This window comes from Rutilus rutilus (genome assembly GCF_951802725.1).
Source record: "Rutilus rutilus genome assembly, chromosome: 2".
In the NCBI taxonomy this organism is placed as follows: Eukaryota; Metazoa; Chordata; class Actinopteri; order Cypriniformes; family Leuciscidae; genus Rutilus; species Rutilus rutilus.
The window spans coordinates 40,625,590-40,639,538 of NC_140210.1; the positions used below are offsets into that span (position 1 = coordinate 40,625,590).

Here is a 13,949-nt window from a genome sequence, read left to right on the forward strand (position 1 = left end):
CTTGTATTTCATCATATTTCATCTTTGACTACTAAACAAAATCTGATTCAGTCCTTTAATTTGCCTCTTGAAATATGAGCTAAATCTGAATGATTTATGTGAAAATGGCCAAAACATAACACTGTTGCCTCCTTGGTAAACAACTGCACTATTTTTTGATAAAACGTTACATTTTTGGTGTTTAATAACTTTAAACACATTGTCAAAGAGTTTTATATTATAACAGCAAATCAACAGGTCATACTACTCCATTATGTGAAAAAGCCATAGCACGAGGAGCAAACCCATAGGAGCAAACCACGTGATCAGTTCAACCTTGCTTCAGTTCTCGAGCACGCGCAGAGAAGCTTGGCTATCGTCAGTGTCATTATCGAAACAGCCGTCATGGCATTCATCACGCGCCAGTACATCAGGAGCTTCTCATCTTCTGCAGCGTTACATGCAATTAAACATGTCACAGTTATCGGAGGAGGACTAATGGGTGCTGGCATTGCACAGGTAACGACAGAGAAATATCACCACTGCATTAATTTGCAAATAGTTTGTGTAGCCATCCAGGCTACAAGCTAAGTGCTATCACACAGTTAATAAAGAAGAAGATTGTTCTTTATAGATTCAAGCTGCATGTAGTTGCATTGCGGTGATTAGGATGGGTGTCAATAAATCGTGGCCAATTTGTTGCAAACTTCTCCCACCATGTTGCGACTGTCTCTACTACTAGAGTGACCTTTCACCCACTTCTACATATAGTTAAGGTTAATGCTTAATCATGTATTCCTTCCTATCGATTTTGTTTATATAGCATATATGGGTGTTTCTGCAACTACGGGCACTTTTAAGTCCCAGGAGTGAAATTTTAGATTTATGTTAAAATTTGTCATTTGATGTTTCATAAATATAAACGTAGTGTCAATACACACCTTGACATAAAAAATGATGAATAAATAATATGATTTAATGTAAAATTATGAAGCATTTATAGGTCCAAACACCATTTTTGCTCATGTCCCACACCCGTGGTTTCAATGTTGAGATACTTAAAATTAGCTCATTCTTTTACAATATGACATTATTTCAAATGGAATTGTTTAATATATAGATTCATTTACAGCATCTTAAAATTCTTTGTATTATTTACTGATCATTTTTATGATTTTTTTAACTAAATGTGCCTGTCCCACACTTTTGAGTCCTTACCGCAACAATGAAAAAAAGCTTTTATTATGACATTTTATCGAACACAAACAAGTCTAGTTTCTATGGAAACAGAAATTATCACATGAGCACATTGCTGACAGACTGGACCACCACACTACCTCACTCACAAGATACCAAAAAAATAAGGTAAACATCATCTTTTCTGCTCTAGTATTTATTGTGCGTCCTTACCATTCAGCTTAATAATTGTGTATTTATAACTACATTTTAAAAATAAATGTATATTACTGTTGAATTCACATATATTAAGATGTTAAGAGTCAAAACTAATGTGGTAGGCCTTGCTAGCTGCCAATTAGCTAAAATATTAGCAAAAATGTCATTTCCGCAACATGTCTTTACCGCAGCAAATTTGGGTGTTGCGGTAAAGACTTTTTGTTGCGGTAGAGACAAATTCAAGGTTTACTGTATATTAAATTACAAATATTTAGTATATTATTAGTACTTAAGTATATATTAGTATTTATATTAGTATATATATATATACATGCAATTTTTTACATTAAAAATTTAATTTTGTCCTTACCGACACAAGATGTCATTACCGCAGCACTGCTCTATTTTCTTTTTTTTTCACATTTTCATTTGCAAAAAAAAATATTTTTACACTTAAGTTGAGATGATTAACACATTGAAATTGCAACATCTGTCATAAAAAGTTAATTATGTTATCTTTTGTGTGTATGGAAACAATTGACATCTAAGGTTACTGTAAATTTTTTACATGGCATAGAAAAAAACATGAAATTCCCTATTTTGTATACTATTTTTTTATATCAGTATTTACAAAACTGCATCAAATTTGAAAAAGCTATTTAAATATATTAAATTTTTTATAGAAATTACTAAAGAAAAATGTATAAAATGAACGTTATTGTAACATTGCGGTAAGGACACTTTTTAAGAAGATGACCCGAAAAACATAAAAAATAAACATGTTCCAGATTAAAATCTTAACAAATACATTCTATTTTGTGTAAATCTTTATATGTATTACAGACTGTGATGGTTAAAATTGAAATTCATAGAGTTTTATTTTTTTAAATTAGGATAGTCAAAAGTGCCCGTAGTTGCAGAAACACCCATATATACATAAATTATATATATATATATATATATGTGTGTATGTGCGTGTGTGTTTGTTCATAAGCAAATTGAAATTGCTTGAAATAAATAGCTTAAAGGGATAGTTCACCCTAAATTTACTCACCCTAAGTAGTAAGTCACCTTCAGTAACCCATTGTGTGGGCATACTCTCATGAGTCTGTACTTATTTTGAATTAGTAATTATTTATGACCGCTAAAAAAGTATGTTCTATATTAAGGATGTTAACGATTAATCGACGATCGATTAATTGTCGATAATACATTTAATCGATAAAACTTATCGATCATCGATTAAACAGGTTCATGCACTCGCGTTGCTTCATAAAATGGAGGTGAAACCACTGGAGTCGCATGGATTACGTTAATGATGTCTTTTTTACTACCTTTCTGGGGCTTGAAAGTGGTAGTTGCGTAGACTGTCAGTGGAGGAACAGAAAGCTCTCAGATTTCATTGAAAAGGCCTTCGTTTGTGTTCTGAAGATGAACGAAAGTCTTACGGGTTTTGAACGACATGGCGGTGAGTAAATGATGACAGAATTTTCATTTTTGGGTGAACTATCCCTTCAATGTTTCAGGTTGCTGCATCCACAGGACATTCAGTGGTGTTAGTGGACACATCTGAGGACATACTGAAGAAGTCTGCAAAGGGCATTGAGGCTAGTCTGAAGAGAGTGGCGAAGAAGAAGTTTGCAGAAAAGCCTGAGGTTAGTTTGACAGCACCGACATGAACTAGAGTCTCAGAGTTGTTGATTTCATGTGTGGTTTAATGGCTGATGTTGCTCTATTGCTCATTAAATCATGGAAAGATAACTGTGGCTCGCATTCTCTAGGATGGAGAAGCATTCATTCAGAAAGTCCTGAAGAATGTCTCCACAAGCTCAGACGCTGCGTCTGTAGTTCAGGGCACTGATCTTGTGGTGGAGGCTATTGTGGAAAACCTCAAAGTCAAACAAGATCTGTTTGGAGCTCTGGACAAAGTGGCCCCAGAGTAAGAAAAAAAAAATCATTTTTCAATTTCTCAGGAAACAATATAGGGTGCAACAGAGCTAAAGGTCCAGCGGGGTTGTAACCACTAGATGGCGCAAAAACTCATGCAATCGTAGGCAGCAACACAAAATCAATTCTGAGTTAAGTTGATCCATTTTTTTTTAATGTTATGGATTTATGTAGCAAATGAGAATAGTTTCAAGACTGATATTTTGATACAAAAACATGTTTTGTTCAAGGTAATTAAATCAACAGTTTTGCAATATCTGAAGAATATGGAAAATATGGTATTTGGGGTTTAAACTTGACAAACATAATAAACAGTTGGCTGACTTTTCCATTTGTTGACATGATATTGGTCAACTTATGGTAAATTCACCTGATTTATGATGAAACCATCAAATTTAAATATATGATAATCATAGCATAGCCTATCATAAAATATCATATTGTTGCCACCGTAAAGCTGTATTAAATTATTATTGGCTGTCCTTTGAGCACTATAAGCTTTCAGAATATTTACTTTCTGTAGTTTTAAAATGAACAAATAGCAATGACTATGTATTAAATTAATAGAAGTCCGTTGTTTTATTTATCAGAATAAACAGGTGCAAGAATTTGCTTCTGAAGTGATTGTTTTCAACAATTATTAACTGATTTATATTACGCCAGAAGAAAGAGCACAGCTATGTTGGAAATATGTCACTTATACTGTTCATCATCATTATACTAAAACATTTGATGAAGAATGCAGAGATCTGCCAATCAGAATCTAGTATTCTGGAGAGCTGAGAAAATAAGAGTTAATGTCCAGGGTTTTATTTTGTTGTAAACTGGGTCTTCCTTGTTAGCATGAATGGCGAAGAGAGCTTGTTTCAGTGTCGTATCAGTCAGATGTCCGTGTTCTCCTCAGACACACCATCTTCGCGAGCAACACTTCGTCCCTGCAGATCGCAGACATCGCCAGCTCCACGGCCAGGTTAGATCGCTTTGGCGGACTGCATTTCTTCAACCCCGTCCCAATGATGAAGTTGGTGGAGGTTTGGATTGAAATTACAGTTCACTCACTGCGCAACCATCCGCATTAATACAAATGTCAAATTCTGTTCAAGATATTGAAGCTTGCATTGAATTGAATATCTTAAACATGAGTAGGTTCATTCTCTTGACTTGACTGTCTTATCTCAGGTGATTAAAGCTCCAGCAACAAGCCAACAGACTTTTGACGCTCTCCTTGGGTTCAGCAAAGCTTTGGGGAAGCATCCCGTCTCGTGCAAAGTAAGCATTCTGTAATCTTCTATTACAGTCATGTGAGAAAGAAAGGACGCCCTTTTGAATTCTATGGTTTTACGTATCGGGACATGAATAAAAATCATCTGGTCTATAGCAGGTCTTAAAATTAGGTAAATACAACAACATGATTATGTCCTGATGCGTAAAAACCATAGAATTCAAAAGGGTGTGCTTTCTTTTTCACATGACTATATACACTCGCTTTAGCTACACTTTGTTAGTACCGAGTTGGACCCACTTCTGCCTTCAGAACTGCTTTAATTCTTCGTGTCACTCATCAGACCAGGCAACATTTTTTCAATCTTCTATAGTCTAACTTTGGTGAGACCGTGCAAATTGTAGCCTCATTTTCCTGTTGTGGTTTGAGATTTGAAGCACACTTGCTGTCTCCTCTCAGGACACTCCAGGTTTCATAGTGAATCGTCTGCTGGTTCCTTACATGATGGAGGCCGTTCGACTACATGAGAGAGGTGCGTGTGTGAAGCAGTCAAGGGCGATGAACGGATACCAAAACTTTTTTCTTTTTTTTCATAATGCTGTATATTTTTCTCAGGTCACGGCTCCAAGGAAGACATTGATGTGGCGATGAGGCTTGGGGCTGGTTATCCCATGGGTCCGTTTGAGCTTCTGGACTATGTTGGATTGGACACTTCAAAGTTTATTATTGACGGTGAGCATTTTTAATTGACTGTACCCAGTTTTAATGTAATAGTATCGTGTTGAGGATTTCTAATTCTGTGTTTGTGTAGGTTGGCATGCGATGGACCCCGATAACCCCCTGTTTGGCACCAGTCCCCTGCTCAACAAACTGGTGTCAGAGGGCAAGTTAGGCAAGAAAACTGGCGAGGGATTCTACAAATACAAGTAACAAGTGAAGATTACCAGCCTTTCACCTTATGAACCGACAAAAAATGTCCAGTCAACGAAATGCACTGGACTAAGCCGCTAGTCCTTAAAAGACTGTTTATGAATTGCACCAATGTTAATGTATATAGTCAGGAATGAAACCTAATTGGTGGTCAGATGCACCAGTTTTCCCAGGGAAGTCCTGTATGAAATTCTGGACCAGATCAATCGGGGTATAAAAGGTTTATAAGACAGCAATGTCTTCCTCTACACCTAGTGCCTTGATATAATTATATGAACTTTGAATGTGTTGCATTAAAAGGTTTGAAAATGTTTCAATGTGTTTTGTAATTATTCATTGTCATATACACATCAATTGATATTAGCAGGAAGACAAGCTTTTATAGTCTTCGTTATTGTCAATCTATAGGCTTGTTCGACTTGAACCGGCGCTGCACAGACCGATCGGTGAATGACACCAAAGTACCGCGAGAGCGAATAGAAAGTAGACGGCTCCTATATGCTTTTGAATTGCTCTCGCGGTACTTTGATGTCATAAACCGATCGGTCTGTGCAGCGCCGGTTCAAGTCGAACAAGCCTATTATTGGAGTAATGATGTTGTGAGATAAACTTCGTAGTACAACGTTCAACCACTAGAGGTCGGTGTTTCATCATTAATTCAAACGGAGTTCACTCTCAATAGATCTTAAAGGGACAGTTCACCCAAAAATTTAAATTCTGTCATCATTTACTCACCCTCAAGTTGTTCCAAACCTGTATGAGTTTCTTTCTTCTGTTGAACACAAAGGAAGATATTTTGAAGAACGATTTGAACCAAACAGTTCAATTTTTTTCTACTATGGAAGTCAATGGTGCCCAATAACTGTTTGGTTACCGACATTCTTCAAAATATCTTCTTTTGTGTTCAACAGAAGAAAGAAACTCATACAGGTTTGGAACAACTTGAGGGCGAGTAAATGATGGCAGAATTGTCATTTTTGGGTGAACATTCCCTTTAACTAAAGTGTTATTTGATGTAAATGTGCTCCCTGCACATAAATCCAGTCTTCCAAAAAGCAAATATCAATGAATTCACAAAATTACAAGTACATTTGCCTTAAAAACTATATGGACACTCCGCTCACACTTAAAAATGAATAAATAGAATATTAAACCAAGTGACATTCATGTTAAAGACTAAAGATTTTAATGTCCAAATACATTTTGTAGCCACTGTATGATTTAAAATCATAGAGAAAGCTCATTGAAAAAATCTTGCATTTTAGTTGAAGCTATGAATATTAAAATAACATTGATGAATATTGTTTATTTATGCTTTATATGAACTTTTGGTGCTTCTCAAAACTGATTTGCTGATGATTATTTTTTACTAAACAATCTGACTTCTTAGTTTAAATAAAGGCACTTTACAGTGAACTCAAGATGCTCTTACCTCATCACATTTTGATGTAAGAACTTTGCCTTCTGAAGAATTCATGAAAATATTCATGTATTTCAGTCCTAACTGCATATGCATTTATATTAGATATGTAATTCCAGTTGTTGCAAACTTGGACAAAAAAACAAAAAAAGATAGGCCAGCAATAGCAACAGCAACAAAATTTCACATGGAGCTATGGAAATATTCAAAACATTGATTTCTTAAATTATCATTCAAAACTAGGCCCACATCTCTAATTTTACAGTCCAGAATAAGTACAATATTATGATAAACATCTTAATACGACAGAATGGCTTTTAAATCTAATTGCATTAGGTTAAATATTAGTGGCAGCTGCAAATAAATGATTTCCTACTGTAGCTTTCCAACTCACGTTTTCCCCCGGACGGTGAGGCCTTCCTGGGAACCCCGCCGTCTGGACACTTCATGGGAACAGTGGAAGGTTTCCTACTACACGACTTTCCATTTCAAACAGCCATTTTTGTCTCATTTCTCTGTTGTGGTGATTGTTCTGAGGCCGCTGGTCACTTTGTGTTTGAGGTTCTTCTGGCAGACAGCCATCATTACAGCGACGCCCACAGAGACCAGACTGAGACTGAGTGAGTAAATGACATCACACCTACATCATCACATTCGGAACCACGAGGACAGCTTGATAAAGCTCACATCAAGTCAAAACACTTCAAACTTACTTATTACTGTATTTACATACATGTATGTGAGGGACAATTTATCATTTAACTGAACTTTTTAGCTTCTTAAACGTGATATTAAGCCAATGTTGTATTTGTATTCAAAACCGCGTTGATTTCTGCGAATAATGGGCCTAATTTCAGTTCAAATATTTAAAATATAACGTCTTCCTGTTGTTTCTACATTAATTTGGCGATTAATTCCGATTATTTACAGAAAATTTTGTTTTAGTCACTTTTTAAAAATCGATTGACAGCACTTTTTTATATTATATTAATATATTTAATTGGCTATTCCTATTTTCACAAAATTAGTTCAAACAATAATTAGACCCAAGATTACGAATAATAGGCTACACACAAATATGAACAATATTATGATATAAATACAAGAGTTTTATTGTGTGTGTGTGTGTGTGTGTGTGTGTGTGTGTGTGTGTGTGTGTGTGTGTGTGTGTGTGTGTGTGTGTGTGTGTGTAAATGTTTAAACCACTGTTTAGTTATTTTCTGGTAGGTCTGTAGGGTAATTTGGTAACTTATTTCTAATGTCATATTGCACTTACCTTATTTTAACACTTATATTTAAACAGAAGACAGCTTCATTACTGCAACATCCAGCGTTTAGTCGTTGTAAAATGCTTTTTGCCTTTGAATAAATGTAGACCTACATAAATTAGTGGTGTCAAAACGATTAATCGTGATTAATTGCATCTAACATAAACGTTTTTGTTATATATATATATATATATATATATATATATATATATATATATATAATATATATATATATATATACATAAACGTTTTTGTTTATATATATATATATATATATATATATAAACACACACACAGGTTATATAAACAAACTTTTATGTTAGATGCATTTGATCGATTTTACAGCACTAAAACAAATGCATTTAAATGAGCTCGTGACAAATTCAATTTTTGTTTGTCTTTTACATACAGATAGTATGCTCGATACTATAGGTGCTGTATCAGATTATCACATGACTACTCCTGTACATGAGAGTATAGTGTAATAAGGCAGTCATGTTTTTATTTCATCTTCTTCCAGTAGGTGGCGCCCTATCATACATTGTCCTCTAGCCAATTCAGTTGCAGTAACAAACATCCTTGATGAGACCAAAAAAACACTTGCCAAACATGAGCACAACACCCACAGAAAAGCATCAAGACAGAACAAAAGACTGTTAACAATTAGAACTCTGTATAATTGTGAATCATATAGGCTGAAATGACAAGCATTTTATTAAGAACTACACTTAAAACATTATTTATGTCCATAACTCAGATGGCAGAGTTTCATGCATGAGGTGGCACTGTAGTAGCATAAACGTCAACGGTGAGCTTTACTGCTTCTAAAAACATTTATGCAGAACATCCTACATTCACAGTTCTGTGTGCTGTCTGTCATAGTGAATCTGCCATTGCATTCAGCGTGCCTACTGAAAGACTTAAAGATTAAAAATGATGCTTTATATAATTGTAGACCCCCAATTTGAGCATTTGTCAGGAGTATAATGAATGGCCATTTAATTATTTGAGCTATACTGCAAATCATCCCTTATTATCATGTACTTAATGCCGAATGAATATTCAAATGCATATTAAAATGAACACTTGCTGCATTTTATTTCTCGTTGATTTTAAGAAGCCGTTTGAAGTTTCCCCAGAGATCCACCGGATATATTCTATAATTCCTAATGCTTCTTCTAGGATGCAGGAATGCTCTCTCTCTCTACTTAACCGAGAAATATTTCAGTGTATATGATAAAACAAACATACTGCAATCGTTTTCAGTCAAAGATGCCTATTTATTTTCATAAAAAAAGACATGTTGAAACAGTTCGAATGTGACCACTTGGAAGCAAAATGCTACACCAAGTTAACGATTCAAAATATGACAATGAATGTAAAAAAAAACAACATCTGAGAATGCTAAAAGAGAATAATTAAAAGGAATAAAATGTGGAAATGTTTGCATGGAATAAACATGGTAAAAGACCACTCTATTACCTACCAGAGAGACAGAGGTACATTGCAATTAAAGAAAGACTGCCAAGTGCTGGGGTAAATATATATAGATATATCTGCTTCATTTGTCAATTTAGATCAATAAAATATAGGCCTCTGGGTACCTACTGTACTCTTTCACCTTTGTCCTAATGTTGCCTGCAAAAATACCAAGAAACAGTGACATCCAGACATCTCTTTTTAAAAAGTACACATTGAGCATTATTTTACATCTGCGCAAGTAGAGACTGAGAAGTCAATATCCGTTACAAATAGTTATCAAAAAGAAGACTTTCAAAATGTTATTTCTGCAAGACGCTTCAACAAGAAAAATGGCTTTCCTGTCTCCAAGCTTATTTCGTATACCATTATATATATATATATATATATATATATATATATATATATATATATATATATATATATATAAATGATAAAAAAAAATCACTTAAAATATACACCAAGAAATGAAAATAAAGAATTATAATAAAAAAAGCATTCAAAATAAACTTGAACCCAAGATGTTGAGGAGAAATCAAAACATCGACCCTTTCTGCAGCAATGTGTCAAAATGCAAAACGCAACCTACGGAGACTGTTTCCAGGGCAACGCGTGATCCCTAAAATGTTGCGATAGAACGTTGTGTGGCGTGTCGGGCTCCCGCGATGCTACGTTTTACGGGGCGCGAGAGGAAGTGAGGGAGTGACGTCGTGAACACACAGAAGAGACAGAGGTGCCAAATAACTTAGAATAACTTAGGAACAGGTGTAGGAACGTGTGTGTTTGTGTACATGTGGCCATGTGTGCGCTTTACAAACGGTCGAGGAACATAATCAGTGCAACGCCTTCGGCTTCGGGAGTGAATTCAGGACAAAAAAACAAAACAAAACAAAAAAAAGGTATTCACGGGTCTGCGTGAGGGCCTGTGTTGGTGATTGTCTGTTCTCAGTTCAACGTCTCTACAGCAGCGCCTGCAGCCGAGGAGCAGATTCAAGGACCGGGACCCTCTGGATATTCCTCAGGGGTCAAGAGGTGACGGAGGGGTGAAAGGTTGAGGAGTCTAGCAGGCTTCCATCTCTAAAAGGGGGCCTGTAGCTGCTGTCTTTGCTTTGCAAGAGGAAAAAGAAGTCCGTTTTCCTCCTGTAGAACACAAATGGAGAGGAAAACGTGGTTAGATATTAAAAATTATATATTATTATACTTTAAGGAATAATTCACCCAAAATTGAGAATTCTGGCAACATTTTCGTAATGTTTTTTTATTTATTTTTTAGGTCCATACAGTGAAAGTCAGCGGCCCAGTGCTGTTTTGGACCCCTATGACTTTCATTGTATGGTCAAAAACCATGGAAGCTCGTTTCCGCCACAGAGTAAAACATTTTAAAAGATAATTGCGACTTTTTTTCTCAGAATTGTTTAAATCGCAATTCTGAATTCTGAGTTTATTATCCTGAAATGTAAACTCACAATTTCGAAGTCGTAATTACTTTTTTATTTTCTATTCTGTGGCGTAAACAAGCTTCCATAAAAAGAAACTACTGAAACGTTTTGTTTGCAGGGTTTCCGCGGGGTCTTAAAAAGTCTTAAGTCTAAAATTCTGAACTTTAAATTTAAGGCCTTAAAAACGGCCAGATTCCCATGCTAGGTCTTAAATTTCATTTAGTCAGGTCTAAAAAAGTGTTTACCCTCGTTCATTTCCAGAAACGCCGGCCGCATAAAGTTATTACAAAGTAGCAAAAAAGTATCGAGTTGTAGCCTACAAAGCGGAGCCCTAGAGCAGGGGTCTCCAACACGTCGCTCACGTGCTACCAATAGCTCGTGGCTTGAGCTAGCTCGCCAGAGGCCGTTCACATATCGCGTCTTTTGCGCGCTCAAGTTTGTTCAAATGTAGGCGTGCGGCAAGCGCGCTTATAATTGAAGCGACGGGCTAATTTTTTTTACCAGGCGCAACGAGATGAAAAAAATCTAAACTTTTCAGAATGCCGCAAACGCACCGCAGGTCATGTGACAGGAACCAACCATAACAACATTGAAGTCAACATAAAGGATGGGGGTGCACCCAAACACTACTAATAAATATAAGCTAATGTGTAAATGTCAGTCATTTATCTTTTGTGACTCATTCTTTGTATAAAAAATTATTTAAAGGCTGAAATATGAGGTTTATCTTTGTATAAAACCTTTTTTGTCAAACTTTATTTGAACTTGTACATGTTAGTAGATAACATGTTGCAAGACACTCTTTTAAAATCTGGCCATCATTTTTAATGGTATTTTAATGTTTACGTAAACAAAAAGTGCATATTGATGCTAATCAATTTGTTATTTTCTGTTTTTCGACATAAAACTTGTTGAATTGACTTCATTCTGTAGTATTAGTACTTTTTGAACAGGATTCTGTGATAACCATGATAATTTTGGTCACTTTAATCATCTCATCATTTCCTCTCTAGTTATGATCAACTATGATCAACAATAATTGTTTTTACAGTATAATATGCAAAAGTACATACTCCCTCTCTCTCTCACACACAGATAGATAGATAGATAGATAGATAGATAGATAGATAGATAGATAGATAGATAGATAGATAGATAGATAGATAGATAGATAGATAGATAGATAGATACTCTAATGATCCCAAGGTAACTATCTATCTAACTTGGATAATGTGTCGTGTAGGTCTTAAATTTCAATCTTTATGGTCTTAAAATGTCTTAAAAAGGTCTTAAATTTGACTTACTGAAACCTGCAGAAACCCTGTGTTTGAAACAAGAAGGGTGAATAAATGATTTTTTTTAGGGTGAACTATCCCTTTAATAAATTCGTAAATCAATATCATAACCAAAATGTCACAATTCATAGTAACATAGCAACAATTCATAGTACTGTACATTTTGTACATCAAGTACACAAGAATTTTGCAAGATCAAATTTTAGTCTAATTTCTGGATTTTTTTCCCACGCATTATGATTTGTGTATTGCACATGAGGACATTTAGAGCAAAAACAAGTTTATAACAAATTGGCACACTCAAAAACGTCCCCAAGCATGCCATTTTGAAAGAAAAAAAATATCCCCACGTCCAACATTAATCAAGAATGTAGGGCTGCAACTAACGATTATTTTGATAATCGATTAATCGGTCGATTATTTTTACGATTAATCGATTAATCGGTTTATGTACTTATATTTTAGTTTTGCCCATTTGACAAGACTGAATTATGAACTGGTAAACGACAAACTGATCACAGAACATGTTTGTAAAGCTTTAAAAAGCAATGTTATCAGCTTTTACGACTGAACATTTGCAAACATCTGCGTATCAATTGATTTTGCGTATCAATTGATTTTGATTAATAATCTGCGTATCAATTGATTTTGATTAATATGCGCGAGGGAGAGAGAGAGCAAGACAGCGCTCGGGTGAGTGCGCGCGCGGCCGGGGCTCTCTCTCTCTGCTCGTTCATATGCCCTGTCAAGCGCGCCCTGTTAAACTGACAGGACTTAAAAACACATGCAAATGATACACTTTCACTCTATGATGGTTAGACTGTGCAATTAATTATTTTTTCTGAGAGAAGCCAGCTTCCATTGAAAATGAATGACTTCTGTTAACTTTGGAAGCTCAAGTCGGCGGCGGTGTGAACGTACAGTTACTCCACTGCCGCCTGCCATCTCGCTGAATGCTGCAGAGACGCTGTGCGGGAAGCACGTGACATAAAACGAGGCCAGCTATTGGCTATTCGCTACCTCTCCTGCTGTACTGGCTGAGTAAAACCTCCGGTGGCTCATTACTGCCACACTTTGGTCACCGCAGATTTAAAATATGCACGAAATGAGCCGCTTACGGCAAATAAAAGTTATTTAGCAACTAATCGATGACTAAATTAGTTGACAACTATTTTAATAATCGATTTTAATCGATTAAATCGATTAGTTGTTTCAGCTGTACAAGAATGGCGTTCTCAGAAGCCCAAAGTTTTTCATCACAAACTGTTTGTCCAATCAGAATCCCTTTTTGAGATGTGAAATATTAAATGTATCAGACTATTTTGGTCGACGAGCTGTATGGGGCTATTTCAGAAGTGCATCAAATGGAATTCCTGATCAAAGTGAGAAGCAGGAATACAGGAGCAAACCTCTGATGGATGGAGCGAGAGAGAGATAGAGAAGAGAGAGACAGATAAAATGCAAGACTAGTAGCGGGCTCCTCCCTGGAGCGGAGGTCGAACGCAACCTTTTTCAGCGAGATGTCAGTTTTGCTCCACAACTCCACCCTGGACCACTTTCACACATAAATACACT

General features: G+C 35.8%; 2 protein-coding genes across 2 annotated transcripts in view; one reads left to right on the forward strand and one right to left on the reverse strand.

Annotated features, from left to right (window-relative positions):
* Window positions 1-295: 295 nt before the first annotated feature.
* hadh (hydroxyacyl-CoA dehydrogenase) lies at window positions 296-5,786 on the forward strand. The gene is made up of 8 exons (XM_084402227.1): window positions 296-498; window positions 2,901-3,029; window positions 3,156-3,313; window positions 4,226-4,352; window positions 4,501-4,590; window positions 5,003-5,075; window positions 5,159-5,275; window positions 5,355-5,786. Exons 1-8 carry the CDS (start codon window positions 385-387, stop codon window positions 5,471-5,473), a joined length of 927 nt encoding a protein of 308 aa, XP_084258353.1. The 5' UTR covers window positions 296-384; the 3' UTR covers window positions 5,474-5,786.
* Window positions 5,787-10,094: 4,308 nt separating this feature from the next.
* Window positions 10,095-13,949, reverse strand: part of lef1 (lymphoid enhancer-binding factor 1) — a 45,595-nt gene continuing 41,740 nt past the window's right edge. Inside the window, 2 exon segments of the mRNA XM_084401787.1 lie at window positions 10,095-10,724; window positions 10,727-10,780. Of these exon segments, the coding sequence (XP_084257913.1) occupies window positions 10,666-10,724; window positions 10,727-10,780 (113 nt within the window). The 3' untranslated portion in view covers window positions 10,095-10,665.